At 37.5% G+C, this 21,206-nt stretch overlaps 1 protein-coding gene across 5 annotated transcripts in view; it reads left to right on the top strand.

The window, feature by feature from the left end:
• DEUP1 (deuterosome assembly protein 1) overlaps positions 1-21,206 on the top strand; it is an 82,560-nt gene that overhangs the window by 59,243 nt on the left and 2,111 nt on the right. Inside the window, exons 12-15 of one of the 5 annotated variants that reach the window (XM_038568324.1) lie at positions 326-349; positions 3,492-3,688; positions 11,470-11,584; positions 20,329-21,056. In XM_038568324.1, the coding sequence (XP_038424252.1) occupies positions 326-349; positions 3,492-3,688; positions 11,470-11,584; positions 20,329-20,505 (513 nt within the window). In that variant the 3' untranslated portion in view covers positions 20,506-21,056. Of the gene's footprint in view, positions 1-325; positions 350-3,491; positions 3,689-11,469; positions 11,585-11,703; positions 11,843-20,122; positions 20,233-20,328; positions 21,057-21,206 lie in introns of those variants that run through there. The other 4 variants (XM_038568329.1, XM_038568328.1, XM_038568327.1 and 1 more) reach the window with 4 other exon arrangements.

The raw sequence follows: 21,206 nt of genomic DNA, 5'->3' as shown, positions 1-21,206 counted from the left end.
AGAGAAAGATCTCTATTGAATTTTAAAAAGAGCAAAGATAATCCGTTACTCTTTAAGAGTATGCAATCTATTATGTCATTTATTTAGCACTCACTAGTTTAAAGATTTCACATTAAAGAAAATTCCAATCTGTTAAAATCCCCTAGTTAGATAGTTAATTCTTTCTGAAATAATTGTAATGGATAAATAATCATGGAATTAAAGAATTGGCACTGAAATTTTACCTCAGGCAATAAGAAATAAAATATTTACATAATTATTTTTAGATTTTCTAAAATATGTGCTATTTGGATAATACTCAAATAATTTTTTTTTTCCTTTCTAGACAAGTGAAATTACTGATGTTAAGGTAGGTCATTTTAAAATCACTAGAACTTTGCAAATGTTTCCACTTGACTGTGACGCACCCTGCTTATTCGCACTTAGGGAAAGAAAGTTTTAAGAAAGCCCTCCCGCAGTGGTAGGAGTTAAGAGCCCTGCATTCAGTTATTGCCCTTTGCATACTTGGTGCTGTGGCAGCTCCCATTTTCCTGTGCAAAATCCACTGATGGGGCTCACCACCTCATATGTAAGTTTTCCTCAGGTCTCAGTGAGATACTCAAGATAGTAATAGAAGTAGCTCTGAAAAAGATGTTTTCCTTGGATTTGTGCAAGAACGATGACATCAAGTAAAGTGTCAGGGGCTGACCTTTATTCTTCTCCTGGGTAGCTCATGAAAAATCAAATTTATCATGATGGATTTTTGTGATTCCATATTTACCTAGACCCATAGCATATTTAGTAAATTTTCCTTCATTTAAGAAAGATGACATAAAATCAGATTTAATCAGAACTTATAATTTATGGTAATTTTTAAGACTAATTTGCCCTTTACTATCCATAAAGGTTGCCAAATAAAGTAATAGCCTAAAAAATTAGTACCTTCACAAGTCTCTAAACCACCCATTGACATGTTAAAAATTAATATACTAACCATAAAACATGATTGAAGTTGATCCCTCTGTAGAAATACATTGTTAGCATATTATTTTGGAATATATATGAATTTAAAAAGAAAGTGTACGTATAAAATACTATTATTGAGACACTTCAGTAACTCAACTAGCCTCATGCTAGCATGTCAAAGCAAGTAGGCACTAGGAGGTTTTGCCATTTCAAGAACGAAGCAATCGATTAAAACTACAAACCCCTAAAATTGGGGGGGGGGGGAATTTTGAGATAACAGGCCTATATAATAAGCAATCAGAAACACAGAGGTAGAATTTATTTTTTTTCCAGAGGTAGAATTTAATCAGTGCCTTAATCTTCACATGATAACCATCTAATGAAGGATTATTTCCTAAAATTAGTATAAAAGTATTTAAAAGAAACATGAAATGAGAGAGCCCAAAAATGCTGTCAAGGAAAATAGAATATGCTTTTAAGTATAAATCATGTAAATACATCACCAGTGTAATTTTTTCAGGTCATCACACTTATTTAATTATGGTGCATTTAGAAAGTTATAGAGTCTTTAAAAAAATTATTACTATCGTTCTTAATCACTTTCAACCAACACTGGGCCAAACAGAATCACAGATAAAATCTAATTTTATAGAAAAATCTTGAATAAAATGATAATGGAGCAGCAGACCATCAAGAATTATATATTTTCATGAATAGATGTTTTTTTTTTTAGGAGTAAAATTTTGAATCTTTTCCATGACCTTTCTTGATCAGATCTGCTTGTATGAATATTTTCCTTATGAAGGGCAAAATTTTATAAGACCACTTCCTTTATATATTATTGCAAATCTGCTCTAATTCTAGAATAAACAATCCTTTCTCTTGTAAATTGCATATTACTCTTTCATCCGCACTAGTGTATCTCAAATGAGCAAATGTGAAGGCCTACTAAGGGCAAGGGCCTAAAAAGCAGAGAAATATCTTCAGTGGTCCTTCTTTTCCAAAGAGCACCATGGTGCATAGCCATATAATCACATAACCCTCTCTGAGTTGTTTTGGGGGAGTTTGCTGTCGTGGAGAATTTTCTCCGATTCAAAATTTGGGACCTTTCTAAAGATTCATGAACTTCTATAACATATTGGGCAACAAACAGAAAATATAGTAAGCAGGCTTGGCCTTGGAAGCAAAAAATAAAATAGGTAAACATTTTTAATACCTAATATGTATACAATTCTATACTTGTCAATCCTGATACTAATGTGGTAGTATATGAATAATTTAAAATGTGCAGTTCATCAAAAATTTTTTTTTCAACTTTACTTATTTATTCATTAGAGACACACACACAGAGGCAGAGACACAGGCAGAGGGAGAAGCAGGCTCCTCGCAGGGAGCCTGATGCAGGACTCGATGCCAGTACCTCAGGATCATGACCTGAGCCAAAGGCAGATGCTCAACTACTGAGCCACCCAGGTGTCCCCATCAAAAAATATGTTAATGACTTTATGGAGTGTATAGCCCATGGAATGGCTTCCATGTCAAAGCTTTACATTTAGAAACTTCAAAATAAAAGTTCTAAGCCATTTTCATCTGTAGTCTTACAGGCTTTTAACCATAGAAATCTGGAGCTTCAGAAATGATACTTGATCCATGTTGTGCTTTTTGTGCTAAAATATTATGCTCTGACAATACAGCAGTATTGTTGAATTAGCAACTACACCACTCACAGATACCTAATCATAGGACTAGAAGGAGCTATGTAGACTCATTTAAAACATTTTCTTGACCTTATAAGAATATATTCTGTTTTTTAAAACTTTGTGAAAAGTTTAGACTCTCCCTAAGAAACTTCTTACAGCATTTAATTTAAAAAGCACCAGAAATCTTTGTTCTTGCTCAAAACCACTCATTTTGTGATTTAAACATGTTTTGTATTTTCTTCTTAAGACACATTAGAAATTAGGTGGCACATACCAGGTAGTAAAACTTCATCATGAAGCCACATTCCTCAAAACTGTGCTACTAGCACAATCTCAGCTCTTAGATCTTTGCTTTAAAGTGGTCCAGAGTCAGACTCTAGTCTGTATGGATTTTGTATATAATTTGTTGCGTCACCCAACAGCGGGGAATCAATATGGGATTTTCTATAATGACATGTGTTATTGTGATCAAAGAAAAATGTCTTTCAAAATTGAAATGTATGTTAATTCTGGTTCCATTATTAACACCAGAAGGCATACCCTATAAACATGAAAACTCTTAAATCCAGCCAATCTGTTCTTGATTCAGAGAATGCTAATGCATAAGTGAACACGGGTACTAGTGTAGGCATTGCTTTTATTGCAATGTGTTCAGTGGTAAATACTCAGTATCTGTGTTGTGAGGAGGTAAGAAGGGGAAAAGGCTTTTGGATGTACATAGGAGTAGAGCCATACCACTGACTCCAGTCAAAGACACCTTCCAACAGACATGTCTAAACGTACAGAAAATATGCATCGCTTATAAGGAACAGTTTTTTCAGGGATTTTTTTTTTTTTATTCTCTAGAGTATGGACTTCACTAACAGGGAACATTCAAGGCATACATCTATTAACAAACTAGAATATGAGAATGAAAGGCTCCGAAATGATCTTGCAAAACTTCGTGCCAATGACAAATCAGCATGGGCTAACCAAAATACCTATGAAGAAATGGGACGATACACCTATCAAAACCAAATAAAAATGGAAAAACATGAAGATAGGTATGTTAACTCCCTTATATGAGGACACACATGAATGAACATACATTTAGAAATGGAAGTTTATTTTGAAAAAAATTAAAATTGAATTTTATAAACTTTTGCTCTTCAGTTATTTTAATTTTATTTTAGTGATAATGCAGTAGTATAGATCTGTTTTATATGAAATTCTGTATTGTCGCTAGCTTTCGAACTCTAACTGTGAAATGGTAGTGTTTTGGTGAATGTCACTTCACACCCTTCTTAGACGCTGATGTGGCACTCAAAATATATAAGCAAGTATCTTATTTTTTAATGCCATAAAAAACAGATTTTCATATGTTACATATATTTAATCAAAGTACAGATATAGGATGATGTCACTTCCAACTTAACTTCAAAATATGCACTTCATACTGACACTCCAGCAGTAGCAACAAACCATTGGTCACTTCCTGGGGAAAGAATTGGGTAGGGTAGGAGGACGATTGGGTAGGAGGTCTCCTCTGAGTGAAGAGAAGCATGTGGAGAATTACATGATCCCCTTTTAAAGTGTCTTAGTTCAAAATTTAAGTAAATACATCAACCATAAAATTAGACTAATTTATTCAACTTTAATAAAATATTTTTGGAATCCAAACTGTCCCTGGAGATTTTTCACTCTTTTTCCAGACTTCGAAAATTCTCAGCAAAATAAACAAGTTTCTTTTCTACAAGACAGCTCTAAGTCATTAATATGCTAATATACGTTGTGAGTTTCAAGAAGAGGTGTGGTGTGCAGGACTCTTAAACTTACTTAACATTGGATTTATTAACATTTCATGGCGCCACAAAATGATGAATTGATAGGACTCAACATCAGTACAACCTTTGCTCAAGAACTCATAATACTTACCAGGAAAACCTTACACACTATTCTCATATAACAGTATTTACAAGCTTGGGAAATTTACAGCCTTTGTGATCCTTAACTTCCCATCTGATAAATAGGAATAATAATTATAAGTTTTTTGTGAGAATTATAGAAGAACATATAGTTCCATGTAAAACACATATTTCCATAAATGTTAGCCATTCTTACTGATGCTGTTATTACTGACAAAATTGTTAGCACTTATGATAATATGAATACTTCTTCAACAACTCACAGTGCCTAAAAAGGTCGGTTTTGATGGCCAAATGGCTGAACCTGGCATTTCCTCAAAGATAGTCCTGTGGAGGCGGGGTGATGCCAGGCTCATCTTTGTAACTAAGCACACCCAGTTCTACAGGGGGTAGATCCATAAATCCATGGCACATACCAAAAAATATGTGTGTTTAGCATTCTTGCAGATATAGCACAGCTCTCTACTTGTGTCACCTCTGCCCTGTACGTATTAGAGGATATATCCTAACCCGATGCAAGAAACAACAACCACTCAAAAGTGCTAAATGAATAACCTTTCTTCAAGTAGTTGGGGAAGGAAATGAGGGCAGACTGGCTGCCACCCTAAAACAAACACCGGCGGTGGGATCCTGGCAGGGGGCGGACAGAACAGGTCACTGAGGCACTGCGGTGGGCCAGTTCTCTCGTGAATGTGTCTGTGTGTGCTGCCAGGGGAACGGAAAATCTGTCCAAAAGAGTTCTAATTTTGATTGTGGTATAGAAATATTTTTTCTGACATAGAATAAACCCTCCCAAAGTGCCTTCCTACTCTACAGATTTATTTCTCTGTGGGTCAAATCATGACCCCGTGTATACAGTTTTTTCATTGTAAGGGAGAAGCAGGCCCCTAAAGATATCCTTTATAAAGGGTCTTCCTGGGTTTGTTAGTCAGGACTGGCCTGTATGGAGCACCCATTAGGTGCAGAACACTGTTTCCTATTCTTGCTTGTTGGGAAGAATTCTGAAAGCCTTAGATGAAGGTACCAGGAATTGTGATTTAAAAAGCAGTTACTCTGCCTTTTATTACTTTTAAAAAGTAATTTTATTGTTTGGATGGCCCCCTTTTTTCTTTGTTGGACGGCACAGAATGTGTTAAAAGGGCCTAACAAAAACAAGACAGTAGGAGACACAGAAAGCTACACAAGAGGTAAAACGCTCAGCGCGAGATGATCTTAATAAGCAGTTTGGACTACTGTTCCTGCCGCAGAGCCTCGTGTCCTGCCAGTCTCATCTGTTGAAAATTTCATTAAATTTGTTTTAATGCCTTGTCTGATTTCAGTGTTCTCCAGTGACCTGATTTTTAAAAGAAACAGCATTTCAAATGTTCTGAATAAATTATTACCATGTAGAAGCCGCTATGGGGAAAGCGTTGTTGAGTTGCAAGGACAGCGGGCTCCTCGGTGGAGAGCTGTGAAGTACATGCCTTTTAATTTCGGCAAGTGGAAAATGAAGTGTTCCTTCTCTCCCTCACAGCACAGCTCAGTGAAGGCAAATAGTAAAAGCTATACGTACTCGTCAGGCCTAAAAATCATCGGAACATACGGAGTCATAGTTACGTAGCAATGGCTAATGCAGGAAGTTCTCATTAAACTATTTTAGAGAGGAAAAAGCTTTTAGGCAAAAGTATATGCAGATAGTGTTCCACAAAATTTTTTTTTCCCAGTTAAATTAGAATTTCATTGGTGTTCAATTTACTAACATACAGAATAACCCCCAGTGCCCGTCACCCATTCACTCCCACCCCCCGCCCTCCTCCCCTTCCAACACCCCTAGTTCGTTTCCCAGAGTTAGCAGTCTTTACGTTCTGTCTCCCTTTCTGATATTTCCTACACATTTCTTCTCCCTTCCCTTATATTCCCTTTCACTATTATTTATATTCCCCAAATGAATGAGAACATATAATGTTTGTCCTTCTCCGACTGACTTACTTCACTCAGCATAATACCCTCCAGTTCCATCCACGTTGAAGCAAATAGGGGGTATTTGTCATTTCTGATGGCTGAGGAATATTCCATTGTATACATAGACCACAGCTTCTTTATCCATTCATCTTTCGATGGGCACCGAGGCTCCTTCCACAGTTTGGCTATCGTGGCCATTGCTGCTATAAACATCGGGGTGCAGGTGTCCCGACGTTTCACTGCATCTGTATCTTTGGGGTAAATCCCCAATAGTGCAATTGCTGGGTCGTAGGGCAGGTCTATTTTTAACTCTTTGAGGAACCTCCACACAGTTTTCCAGAGTGGCTGCCCCAGTTCACATTCCCACCAACAGTGTAAGAGGGTTCCCTTTTCTCCGCATCCCCTCCAACATTTGTTGTTTCCTGCCTTGTTAATTTGCCCCATTCTCACCGGTGTGAGGTGGTATCTCATTGTGGTTTTGATTTGTATTTCCCTGATGGCCAGTGATGCAGAGCATTTTCTCATATGCATGTTGGCCATGTCTATGTCTTCCTCTGTGAGATTTCTGTTCATGTCTTTTGCCCATTTCATGATTGGATTGTTTGTTTCTTTGGTGTTGAGTTTAAGAAGTTCTTTATAGATCTTGGAAACTAGCCCCTTATCTGATATGTCATTTGCAAATATCTTCTCCCATTCTGTAGGTTGTCTTTGAGTTTTGTTGACTGTATCCTTTGCTGTGCAAAAGCTTCTTATCTTGATGAAGTCCCAATAGTTCATTTTTGCTTTTGTTTCTTTTGCCTTCCTGGATGTATCTTGCAAGAAGTTACTGTGGCCGAGTTCAAAAAGGGTGTTGCCTGTGTTCTTCTCTAGGATTTGATGGAATCTTGTCTCACATTTAGATCTTTCATCCATTTTGAGTTTATCTTTGTGTATGGTGAGAGAGAGTGGTCTAGTTTCATTCTTCTGCATGTGGATGTCCAATTTTCCCAGCACCATTTATTGAAGAGACTGTCTTTCTTCCAATGGATAGTCTTTCCTCCTTTATCGAATATTAGTTGACCATAAAGTTCAGGGTCCACTTCTGGATTCTCTATTCTGTTCCACTGATCTATATGTCTGTTTTTGTGCCAGTACCACACTGTCTTGATGACCACAGCTTTGTAGTACAACCTGAAATCTGGCATTGTGATGCCCCCAGATATGGTTTTCTTTTTTAAAATTCCCCTGGCTATTCGGGGTCTTTTCTGATTCCACACAAATCTTAAAATAATTTGTTCTAACTCTCTGAAGAAAGTCCATGGTATTTTGATAGGGATTGCATTAAACGTGTATATTGCCCTGGGTAACATTGACATTTTCACTATATTAATTCTGCCAATCCATGAGCATGGAATATTTTTCCATCTTTTTGTGTCTTCCTCAATTTCTTTCAGAAGTGTTCTATAGTTTTGAGGGTATAGATCCTTTACATCTTTGGTGAGGTCACAAAATTTTAAAGTCTAATTTTTAGCCGCTTCCTCCTTAGGTGAGGAAGATTGCGTAATACATTTTTATTTTTTTCAACTTGGTTTTATTTAAATTCAATTGATTAACATATTAGTGTATTATTAGTTTCAGAGGCAGAGTTCAGAGATTCATCAGTTGCATACAATACCCAGTGCTCATCACATCACGTGCCCTCTTTAATGTCCATCACCCAGTTACCTCTTTTGGGGTCCAACAGAGGTCTCCCCTAGCAGTGCAGGTGGTTCATCCCATCAGAGGAAGTTGCCTGCTTGGGTGTGTTTAATCTGATCCCTTAGTCTTGAGGTACCACAACTGGTTTGTGAGGAAGATTTATCAGTCATAGAAACTGAAAAGCCGTATTTTTTTTTCTGAAGGTTTTTTTGTTTTGTTTTGTTTTGTTTTGTTTTTTTAGTGGTCAATGATTCATCAGTCTTATATAACACCCACTGCTCATCACATCACGTGCCCTCCTTCATGCCCATCACCTGGTTACCCCATCCCCTATTGCCCTCCCCTCCAGCAACCCTCAGTTTGGTCCCTATGGTTAAGAGTCTTTTATGGTTTGTCTTCCTCTCTGATTTCATTATTTTATTTTTCCCTCCCTTCCCCTATGCTCCTCTGTTTTGTTTCTTAAATTCCACATATGAGTGAGATATGATAATTTTCTTTCTCTGGTAGACTTACTTCGCATAATACATTTTTAAATAATCTTTTATCCACTCAGAAATAACCCAATTTGTGTTGTTGTTTTTCATTCCTATTAGAAGTAATAAGAAGTTCTTCATGCTCATCCACTTAAACTGTGAAGCGTTTTAGGATATTGTGGCAGATTTGCTTTTGGATAGGGAAGTTATTCAGAACTTTAAAAAATTATGAATAAGATGTAATTGAATGTAGTGAGGATGTATTGAATATTTTTAAAGTTTTTAAACGGTTTTGAAGTTTAAGGATAATTTATAAACTAATTTGGAATAATGTTATCCAGAGCAATTAATATATGACTAATTTTAATGACAACTCAATTTTATAATGGGTTTCGTCTCTATATCTGATACATACTTAAAAGTCAATGTATGGTTTTAAAGGTTACATCATGTACTGGAAAGAGTTTAGTGACCATAAATATTAATCACTAAAATTGCTTCAAATCGAGTCAATAAATAAAGATTCTAACACCAAGAAAGCCACAAAGTTGGTAGGTTTGTCATAACTACTCTCACAGAGTCCCTTGTCAAGGATGGATAGTCATCTAGAAGCAAAAAAAGCCCGTCATGAAAATTTTGTACCAATGTGTTACTCAATAAGGAGCAAAACATAGACTGAAAAGTTGCAGGCCAGGAAATACTGAGCAGTTCCTAGAACAGGGAACATTGTGTGGAGTGTTAGGAGGTGAGGCTAGAAGCAGGCAGATTAGCACTTGTGAAGGGGTCCTGTTCCACACTGAGGACATTTTCCTGGAGCCCAGTGAAAATTAACAGAACGCCAGGAATGGATGTACAATCAGACAACTCTGAAAACTGCAGACAGTTGACTCCAAGCTCTCAAGTGGGCAGAGCTCTGCTCCCAACAACTGGGTCCTGCCCTCCTGGCAGAAGTAGGCAGAGGCCTCGGACTAGGACCTGTGGAAAAGACAACTGAAAAGACCAGCTTATAAGAGGGAAATAAAAGCCTTCCAAAATGTCTTTTAAGATAGCTTTTAAATTGATAGACTGCAAGGTGGTTTTATGAAGTATTGGAATAGCTGCATTCTAGAAGAACTTTGCAGATATAAAGATGCTTTTTTCAGATATAAAGATGCTTTAAACCAAAAGTATTTTAATCCACAATGTAGTCTTTCCTTTCAATCTCTACATTTTATTGATCTTACAGTAAAAAGCATGTTCATATATGTTTTACTAATTAACACTGTAAACTGTATTGATACATCCAAAGCAAAATGGATAATTGAGATAATTCTGTAGATAATTTAGGACAAATAATACTTTCCCTGAAATCTTTGTATAATTGAGATTACAAAGAGATATGTATGTCTTGAGTCGCTTCTATAATTATCTTATTTTTCCCACTGTGCTTTGAAGTATAGATGGTAGCCTCACTCAAATTAAAAGGTTCAGCTGAAGACTCTATGCAGATGTACTCTGCAATTGTTATAATTCTATCTGAATTGTGGGATGTTTCATCTTAACGTGCACATCATAAACCATGTTATTTCAGTTTAATTTGCTGTTCTGTTTCCATGGTAATTATGGTTTGGAAGAATGGATTAAAAAAAAGATATATTTCAAGATAAGTAAAAATGGAAAACATGCTGTGTTTGTTTTTATGTCCTAATTTACAGATGTCTCACTTAACTTTTATTGCTATTTGTATGCATCACTTTGAAAATGTTTACATAATAGGAAATAGGTCTGTATAGATAGATAGTCTCTGGATAAGAGGAGAGAACAATAATGTGAATTTTTTGGAACTATGTGAAATTAAAATATGAAGGCTTTGAAAATGGTAAATCAATACCTCTGGAGAATTTGAATAATCAATAAAAATGAATAAATAATTTTAAGTTGAAGGGATTCTTATGTTTTCATGGGCTTTGATGATTTTGATTAAATTTCAACCCCAATTTCATGAATTAATGTTCAGAAAGACATTTAGTCCCAAATAGCTCATACTGTTAGAACATTTTTATGTAAAATTTTATGGGAATTTGGTTCAGTTTTTGTTTTATTATTCATTTGTTTACTCAGCATACCAAAATTTAAAATCTCACTGGTATTTTATTCAGTTTCATTTTCTACCTTATATTTTAGCAAAAACAACCAATTCTGTAGTGTACCTTTCATCCTGATTATGGAGTTCAATTCTCCCAACCATCTTTTTTAATCAATGAAAAAAATAAAAGTCACAGAAAGATATAGTTATCTGCTCAAGGTCAAGGTCATACAGCTACTAAGGATGAGTTTAGGAGATGATACAAATTGAAATAATGTCACAAATAGTTAAATCCTATAGGAATGAGAATTATTGTACAAGGGCTTGTTCTAGCATCAAAAAAAAAAAAAGGCAGCATAATTCTGTTGAGAAAGCCATCGAGGTTAAGTGAAATAGAGAATACAGAAAGAGGATTATTTAGAATTGTCAAGGGCAGCAGTGTTAGCTGTTTTGAGATTCTTTCCAAACTGGTATCATGTTGTTTAATTAAATGGCAGAGGGACCCGAAAGTAAAACACAGAAAGAGATACAAAGTAGGCAATAAGAATTGAAGAATATTTTTAATAATTACAAAGTTTTCTGTTCGTTATTAATCATTAGAAATGACTCATCTGGAAAATTATTTTCAAAGAGATACTGAGATAAGAAGGCCAAACTTTTTGTTGTGCTTCCCCCACTGTTACATCAAAGAAATTGAAATCTTTAGCTACATGAACAGGCAGTGTCCTTGGTAGCGGTAAATGAGAACCATCCTTCTCTTTTAGACTTAGCCAAGATCGTGAGCCAAACAGAAGTGCAACGCCTCCACTGCCACCTTTGCCATTTCAAACCAAAGAAATGACGAGTCCCCTGGTTAGTGATGATGAAGTGTTCCCGCTGGTGAGTTGCTCGGTTGTTGGTTAATTTTTTTTCCTTTAAGGAATGACTACTCCTACACTGATACCTATACACTGATGTTCACATAGTTGTTAAGAAAGAAAATATTGCTTCTTGAATAGGACTCCAAGGTGGATCTGTGAGTCGTTTGGCCGTGCCTTTCTACAGAAGGAAAAGAGATCCATAATGTTTCATCAAGTATTTCAATCTAAGGCTATTTTCTGAGATTCATCATCCATATTGTTTTATATGTTAATTTTATGTAGTTAATCCATTTTTGTTTCTCGATAGTATTCCATTGTAAATAAATGCTGCATAGAATGATACTACAATTTATCCATTTTACTGTTGGCAGACATTTGAGTTATTTCCAGCTCAGGAATATTACAAATAATGCTGCTAAAACATTCTTGTATGTATCTTTTGGTACACACGTGTACACATTTCCATTGGGTATATTCCTAAAGTGGAATTGCTGGGTCATAGGATATACTTAAGGTCAGCTTTAGGAGGTAATGCCAAACTGGTTCTCTAACTGTTTGAGCCAGTTAATACCCCAATAAGTAGTATTTGAGTGTTCTTCTTTCCACCACTTGGTACTCTCCGTCTTTTTTATTTTTGCTTTCCTGGCCAGTGTGTAGTAACTTCCTATCATGGTTTTAATATATATCTGGTGAATAATAAAGTTGAGCACCTTTTCATTGGCCATTTTGATGTTCTCCTTTGTAAAATGTCTGTTCAATTCCCTTGTCTAACTTTCTGTTGGATTGTCTTTATTCTCATCGATTTGTAGGAGTTCTTTATATATTCTGGATATAAGCCCTTTGTTGATTATATAAATTGCAAATATCTTCTATCACTTTTACTTGCCTCTTCACTTAATAGTATATTTTGGTAACCAGAAGTTCTTAATTTTAATACATTCACTTATGAATCTTTTCCTCTGTGATTAACATTTTTTGGTAACCTATTTAAAACTTTGCCTGTCCCAAAGTTACAAAAATATTATCCTATGTTATCTTTTAGAACCGTTAGCTCTTTATCTTTCATATTTACATCTACACCTGGAATCAATTTTTGCATATGGTGCAAGGTAGTATTCTCAATCCCTTTCCCCATGAAAATATTCAGTTGAATTTGCACATATATTCTAGTCCTATGGATTCTATTGAATTTTCTATATTCCAAATCAAAATAATGACAATTTATTTCCTACTTTCATATCTTTATACCTTTTTTCTATTTTGGGCTTTACTTTACTAAGGCCTCCAGTAAATGTATCCTTCTCTCATTCTCAATTGCAAAGGAATTTCAATATTCCGCCATTGTGTATGATATTCACTATAGATATTTTGTAGACTCCTTTTTAAGATTTTTTTTTGAGATTTTATTTATTTATTCATGAGAAACAGAGAAAGAGGCAGAGATATAGGCAGAGGGAGAAGCAGACTCTCTGCACGAGCCCAATGTGGGACTCGATCCCGGACCCCGGGATCACGCCCTGAGTCAGACGCTCAACTGCTGAGCCACCCAGGCATCCCGATTCCTTTTATTAATATTAAGCAATTTCCCTTTTATTTCTAGAGTGCTGACTTTGTTCGTGAATTAATTTGGAATTTTATCAAATGCTTGTACTGCTTCTTTTGAAATGACCAAAGCAAAAACAAAAAGAAACGACCATATTAGTTTTCTCTTTAGTTTGGTTAATGTTTTTTCTTGTTAACTCAACTTTGAATTCTTGGAATAAACTGCACTCGATAACTGCATTTGGTCTGTTCATACTGGCTTAGACTTTTTGTTTTGTGTTCACTAGAGAAATTAGCCTGTAATGTTCTTTTGCTGTCCTTATCAAGCTTTGGCATCAGATTATGTTGACCTCATAAAACAGGTGGGAAAGATTCTTAATTTCATATTCTTCTGTTTCTTCATTTTCCTTGACTCTCTGTGTTGGTTTCTATGCATAAAAGAGCCACCACTCCCTGCCTTAAGAATGTGATTTCGTGTAGGTTAATTTCAGTCTTATATTTTTCAGTTCCTGAATTTTCATCTGATTCTTTTTTTGCATTTTCCAGTTCTGTGCTGAATTTCCTGCCTTATGATTTAATTTCTTGAACATAATAATCACAGGGTGTTTTTAAGTAGATATTTACCTCAGAAAGTGAGTAGTAGTACTCGTAGCAATTGCTTTCACTTATATTCAAAGTATATCATGTAATTTTTTAGCACCTCTCCATGTTATACTAATATTGGATGCAAATTATAAACAATGACAACAATAGGAAATGTTTAAACTGGATGGGGTACCCCATGAGTGCTTTTCTGCTTTTCTGGAATCTGTTGGCTTCTTTTGGTAGAGATTGGAAATAAGATTTAAGGTGTTTTGGAAGAAGACTTTAAACCATTAACTTTTGAAGTGTTAGAGATCTCTAAAGCCTTGAAATGTTCTTTTGTGTTCCTCTCAACATGAAATGCCAGAATTATTTGAAAAGAATAAAATTCCATACCGATAAAATAACTGAAATAAACCTCCTTATTTAAGTTATGGGAACCACTGAGGGGAGTTAGCAAATTTTGTATCAATAAAATCTGGATGCTGAAGGACTCCAAAGTAAGCATATATTCCAGTGAAACAAAGCATGATGAATTGCTAAATGCCATATGGTTCTAATGTCAGATGATTTTAGCATTTTAGGCTAGTTAGTCTCTGCTCAAATATTACCTCATCATGGGTGCCTGAGCAACCAACCTACAGTAGCACCTCCTTCTTGATTCCCCTACCCCTTGTCCTGGTTTTTATTTTTTTCATAGCACTTTACCATAACACATTTATGTCTGCTCGTGTGTTTGCTTCCCTCTTCTAGAATTTAAGCCCCATGAATATAGGGACTTTTTCTGTCTTCGCTTACTGTTGTAGCCCCAGCACCCAAAAAAGTGTGGAGCATTAGTAGGCACCTAAAAAGCATACCAGCGTATCTGTTGTCTTAATAACAAGGATTGGGCTTCCTTCCTTCCTTGCATCACTCCTTTGAGGAAGTTCAGAGCCTCAGAGTTGCCAGGAAAAAATTATCTCCTGTTTTAGGTCTGGGCATGGGGAACTTAATCTGTGATGGAAGCCCCAGAATTCCCTGAAAGACATGGTCCAACCCACTGTTCTGGGTTCAGTAGTTTCCCTCCACCTCCACATTTTAACTTCTACATCAGTACTATTCCTTCCAAGACCACCAGCAACCTTCTAGTTCATTAAATATGCTTTAAGAACTTGTCTTCCTTAATCATTTTTTTTTTGAAACTCTCATATTCTCTGGCTTCTATGACACTATTCTCCATTGATTTTCCTGCTGCCTTTCTGGTTACTTTTTCCCAGTCTACTTCTCAGCTTCTCTCTCCTATACCTGTCCTTAAATATTAATGCTCATCATTCAGTCATAAAATCAACATTATAAGCACCTAGTGTATGGCAGGTTCTGTTCTAACACATCTTCGATGAGACATAGAAGCCTACAGTCTGGTGAAAGAGAGGAATCTCACCAGTGGATGAATGGATAAACAAATAGCATTGCAGACACACAATGGAATACTATTTAGCCATAAAAAGGAGAGAAATACTGATATGTGCTATAGTGTAGTAGATAAACCTCCAAAACACTATACTAAGTGGAAGCAGTTAGGCACAAAAGGTCATATTTTTTATGGTTCCAACTACATGAAGTGCTGAGAATAGGTAAATCATAGAAACAGGATGCAGATTAGTGGTTACCAGGGGCAGCTCGGGGAGCAGGGAATGGGGATCAGTAGCTTAGTGGATCCAGTTTCCTTTTAAGATGATGAAACTATTTTGGAACTAGATAGAGATGGTGGTTGCATAACATTGTAAATGTACTAAATGCCACTGAGTGGTTCATTTTCAAATGATTTTACTTGATGTGCATTTTACCTCAAAGAAGGGAGGGGTACAATTAATGACTGGAAACAAATGAATATATATTTTTAAAAATCAAGTAATGATAAATTGTATGAAGAAAAGAAAAGCCAATGATGTGACAGGAACTGATGGGAGTGTGAGGGATTACTTTAGGTTGAGTGGCCTGGAAAATGAGGAGAGGACACTGAGGAGACCTATATTAAGTTGAGACCTAAATTAACAACAACAAAAAAGGCCCAAAGATCTGGGGGAAGAGGGCTTCAGGCAGAGGGAACTCCTGGTGCAAATCTATAAGGCAGGAATAAATTTGGTAAGTTCAAGAACCAGTCCTGGAGCCTAGGAGAGAAAGAAGATGGAATGCACTGGGGACAGAGAAATAGTCAGATATGTAGAGACTTTATGCCAAGGGAAGGAATTCGAATTTTGGGTGGAAGAAAAGGAGGTGGGTGGGGGTGGGGGTGACTGAAGGGGGCACTTGATGGGATGAGCACTGGGTATTATTCTATATGTTGGCAAATTGAACACCAATAAAAAATAAATTTATAAAAAAATAAAAAAATAAAATATCTTTTAGAGAGATTCATGTCTTTTGAGTGCCAAATAAATAATAAATTATAGAGGGGCAAAGGTAGAAGTGGGGAGAGCAATTTTCAGGCTATTTCAGTAGTCAAGGCAAGAGATGATGATAGCAGTGTAGACAAAGGAACATGTTGGATCTGGGAAATGTTGTGGAGAACAGACCAGACAGTCAATGGGTTAACTCTGGGGAATGAAGGAAAGAAAGGACTCGGAGATGACTCCTAGGATGTAAGCCTGAGCATTGGGTGGATGCTAGCATCACTTTCAGACATGAAAGACTAGGGAAAGGAGTAGGATTGGAGGAGAAAATCATGATTTCTAGATTGGGCACTTCAATTTAAAATGTTCATTAGACATGCAAATGGGAATATCACATAGGTGTTAGGATATGTGACTCTGGTATTCCAGGAAGACATCAGAGCTGGAAACAAAATATAGGAGTAATCAGTGTATGGCTATAAATCTATAGGACTAGACGAGAATACTTTAAAGGGTATAAATGGGGAAACTGTCCTAAGACAAAGCCTTAGACTATTACATTTAGTGTTCCAATGGGAACCTTTAAGGAGAAGAGGAAAGGTTGATGGCGAAGGAGGTGGGACTCATGAGTGACAAGGTTCATTTGCAGAAAGAGCCATTGAGAAGACACAAAGGAATAGAATCCATGGTGTAGGTAGAAGTAAGAGTCTCTGAAACAGATTATGGCATGAAATGTAGATACAGGTGCAACAGGGTATAGAGAGGTGAGGGAGCTCCTTCCTGAGAAGGAGACAAGGCCACCAGGTAATGAGTGAGAAAGTGAATATGCTAGGGAAGTGCAACAGAATGGTCAGGCATTAACTAACTGATGTTAGTTAACCATCAGTTAATCAGATGTTAACTAACCATCTGATATTTGAGGTGGACTTTGAGTGAAAGCAGTCCCCACAGTACACAATTCCTTCTCCAGCTGTTCAGGTGCATGCATGGCCAGGCAGGTTATTTAGGCCTAGGTTTTACCAAGCACCTGAGACAAAGACAGGATGTTGGTGGGGGAGATGGGGAACGAGTTGCTGAATGATTATAATGACGGATCTGGAATATAAGCAGAGTTAGAAGGGAATGGATGATGTGAGAAAGTGGAAATACTAGACTAAGCTGGAAGGATAATAGATGGGTTGCTGAAATCTTGATTAATAAATAATGCAGTTTTCATTGATGACAATGTTGAGAACATAACCATGGGAGTGGGAGCCTGAAATGAAGTTCTCTCCAAGATACCGTATTTGAACTACTTTTTATTTAATTTGCATGTCTTGGATTATTTCAATCAGACTGGCAGCCTTAATTACCTGTAACTTTGAAATATCTCTAATCTATACCTATCTTTTGAGTTCTAGACTGATGATATATCTCATTTTCTACATGACAATCTGAGACCCAAGTCACCTCTAATTCAGGATTATTCAAAATCAAAAGTACTTTCTTCATTCATATATTAATTCAAAAATTTTGTTTAAAATATACCCTGTGCCAGAAGCTGTGCTAGAACCCAGGGAATCAAAAATAAATAAGACATTACCCTCAATGAGCCCTTTTACTATTTTACTTTTCTCATAAGTGGCATTGATGTCACCCAGTCATCACTCAAGCCAGCAGTTAAGAAGTCATCTGTTTGAGATCAGGTTTCCTAGCATCTGAGACAGAGATTCTTAGGAAGGTGGTTTCTTGAAGGTAGTAAGTCTCGGCAGAAGGAGAATCAGGGAAGCAGTCTAAGGAGGGAGGAAAGCTAAACAAAAATGAGCTAAAAACAAGCTGGAGACTAACTTGGCCTGGTCTCACCAGGAGCTTGGAGCATGAATCGCACAACAGAGTTGGTTCCCCTGGAGACAAGAAGTCTGGTGTTCTGTGCCCTGTGTCAATCAGTCCTCGCCTTAGAGGAGAGGGAATAGGCTGCGGGGGATATTACAACTTCTCAGATGAGGCAGGGGCTCTTAGTCCAGCTGAGGGCAGGTCTCCAGAGAACCAACCCCCCAGCAAGCAGGAGGACAGATGTGCCAGCCTGGTGAAGGGAACCCCGCTAGGACACCAACAGCATCCACTAGAGTCTACCTCTTGAGCCACTCAGATCCATGCTCTGTTCATGTTCATTCCATTCAGGCCTATCTTCTTCAAGATTCTGGCTTGTCACATTTCTTGGAAAGTTTGTACGAGGAGGGTCAGTGGGACAAACTACAGGCCTTGATGCCACAACTGGTCTCAAGAACTTAATGGATGGTCATCATCTCTTCACCCATTCTAGATACCTCTCCATCTCAGCTAGCACTTACGTTAGTCCAGATAGCTTGCCTTGTCGGGTGAGCCCCTGGTTCCTGTGTCCTCCTCGGGATGTGGTTTGTCGTTTACAGTTAAAACTGGGCACAGGAGTATTAAAAGAAACCTCAGTGGCTAGCTGAATATCAGACATGTTCCTCGCTGCTTCCATTGTGTAGTAGTAGTCTTCGTGATGATTAGGGCCAGGTACCTCTGCCAGTGTAGTACCTCTTTTCTGTGCCTCTGATCCTTTGGCATGAGGAGCCCGAGGTGGCTAGGTGCCAGCCAGTGCTTTTTTTTTTTTTTTTTTTTTTTCCAGCCAATGCTTTAAGCTCAGTGAGACTCTTACAGGTATCATGGTGGAGGCATTTCCCCCTCTAAGATCCAGGGCCTGTACATCCACAGAGCCTCAAGATACAAAGACACAAGGTAGAAATTCTCCAAGTGGGTCAACAAAATGATGGAGAGTGGAGCCATTCTTCCATCCTCCCTTTTGTTCCCAGATTCATGTATTCTCCTGCTGGAAACACAGTAGCATATAACAGCCATTGGTTGAGAGTCTGTACCATGTCCTGAAGAACGTACCCCATCCTCACAGGATATAATTTCCCAGCTGATGCCCCACCCCTGCCTTCAAGAAGCCTATCAGAGCTAGCATCTTGCAGATGGTCTGGATGGTGAGACCAATGCATTCCATGGTCATGACCCCTCTGCCATACTCCTCAGCTGTAAATTAGGTTCCTTTACTATTAGTCAGGATCCCATGTCAGTAACTCAGTCTCTCTGTGAGCTGCCAGGTAGTGATCAAGGCCAAGGCCCTTCAGGCAGGAAAGGCAAACCCAAAGAATATACATCAGTGCTGGTGAGGGTAAAATATTGCCCCTTCCAAGGTGGAAGGGACCTAGTGTAAATTAGTTGCCACCAAAAGGCCGGTTGGTCTCCTTGAGGGATGGGTGCCATATCTGGAACTCCTCAGCTTTGGTCTCTATTGCAAGCAGGTGGGACGCTCAACAGCCATAGTTAGCTACCTTAATCTTGGTGAAAGTGGGACCGTCCTGACAGGCCCATCCATAATTTCCACTGGAATGACCAAGGACAGAGCTAGAACCAGTCATCCTCTCCACTTCTTAGCTGCTTGGCCTCAACTAGGGCCAGTAGCATTACAGGAACGGTTCTGTAAATAGTGTACAGTTTTCTGCTACAGATGGCGTGGTCTTGCTCCAGAATCTTAAGGTTCTTCAAGGCAACTTGCCTAGTACACTTGGCAGAGGCTACACAAGGCAATTTTATTTTATCAGAGATTCTCCTAGTATGGGATCTGCTAAGCCATTTGGCAGGACTTAATCAGTTAACAAACAGTTAAATGAGCACTTCCATATTACCACAAAGTGTGTAAGTGGGAGGCTTTGTCAGCTCTAATTGGACAAAGGAGATACATTCCAGCATTACGGCCTTCCCTGCCAGAAGCCACTTGTACCCCGACATGCATCATGCCAGCTCTCCTCACCTGGCTAACTCCAAACAGCAATTAGCTCCCTTTTTCAGCCAATCCTTAATTTTTTTTCCTATCTAAGTTTTCTTTGCCCAAGTCTATCATAATCTTTATGTCAGCTTTTTGGCGTTGCCTATTTTCAGATGAAAACCCTTGGTTTTACAAATTAGTCGAGTATGTTTTAGGCAAGTTCCATGGTAATTTTCTTGTCCCTGTCCCTGCTTTTGCAGTTGAACATGTAACTATTCATTTCTAGAGCTTTTGAATATGCTGGTGGTGTGATGTTTTCATTCTTTGAGGATTTTTCACAAGCAGTCACTGTATTACAACAGCAGAGAGAGTTAGTCTGGATTATTTCATTAAGAGGTATGTGGGACCACATGCTCCGGATGAAGCATGCCTGGAAACAGGAAGGTTTAAAAGGCTTTGTATTCCTCATCTAACATTTCTTTCTTTCTTTAGTCTCCCCCAGATATAGTCTTCCCAGCCTCTTTGGCTGCACAGCATTATCTCCTGGAGGAAGAGAAGCGAGCAAAAGAATTTGAGAAACTTCTAAATACACATATTGATGAACTGCAAAGACATACAGAATTTACTCTTAATAAATACACGAAGCTAAAACAAAATAGACACATATGAGCTTTTAAACTCTTTCATTTGCTTCCCCACCCCAAGAAAAAAAAGCTCTGGCAAAATATTGACAAAGCTGAATAATGAAACTGAGAAATTTTGTTCTGTTTTCTTAAGTAAATCGTTTCTGTCAGGTAGCCAGAAAATAGTAAGTATTTTGTTCGATTAAGCTGTTTGTATTTCTACATTTACATAATAAATTGTTTGGCTCTAGAGTTACTATAAGATAAACATGACTACAAAAGAGATTTTTTTTTCCCAGTCTAAGGAATATTGTGGAATTAAATAGGGGTTTTTATCCCCACTTGAATCATGTATACTGAATACCCATTTCCTCTGTAACAACACAAAACCAGGGAAAGGGAATGTCACATTCCAAATAGCACACTGAGTGCGGCTCAGTTGTACTAGGTTTGAAAACTCAAGGATTTTTAAAAATGAGAAGCATTATTTTGAGCCATGTGAACATCCTAAAATTTCTTTTAGGGAAAAAAAAAAAAAAAAGCATAGCTTTACTGGTTCTGCATTCATCCTTGTAATGTTTTAACACAACGTTTTAACACAATAACACAACACAGTGGAATGTGCTATTTACACACTTAAATATATGTGCCAGCCAGAGATTAGTGCTTTCTTGTTAGTACTAATTACTTCACAGACACGGAAAAGATAAAGAAGATAGAAAACATTACTGTTGTTACAATCCTCTT

The sequence above is a fragment of the Canis lupus genome, chromosome 21 (assembly GCF_011100685.1).
Source record: "Canis lupus familiaris isolate Mischka breed German Shepherd chromosome 21, alternate assembly UU_Cfam_GSD_1.0, whole genome shotgun sequence".
Classification (NCBI taxonomy): Eukaryota; Metazoa; Chordata; class Mammalia; order Carnivora; family Canidae; genus Canis; species Canis lupus.
This window is presented reverse-complemented; position numbering and strand designations above follow the sequence as displayed.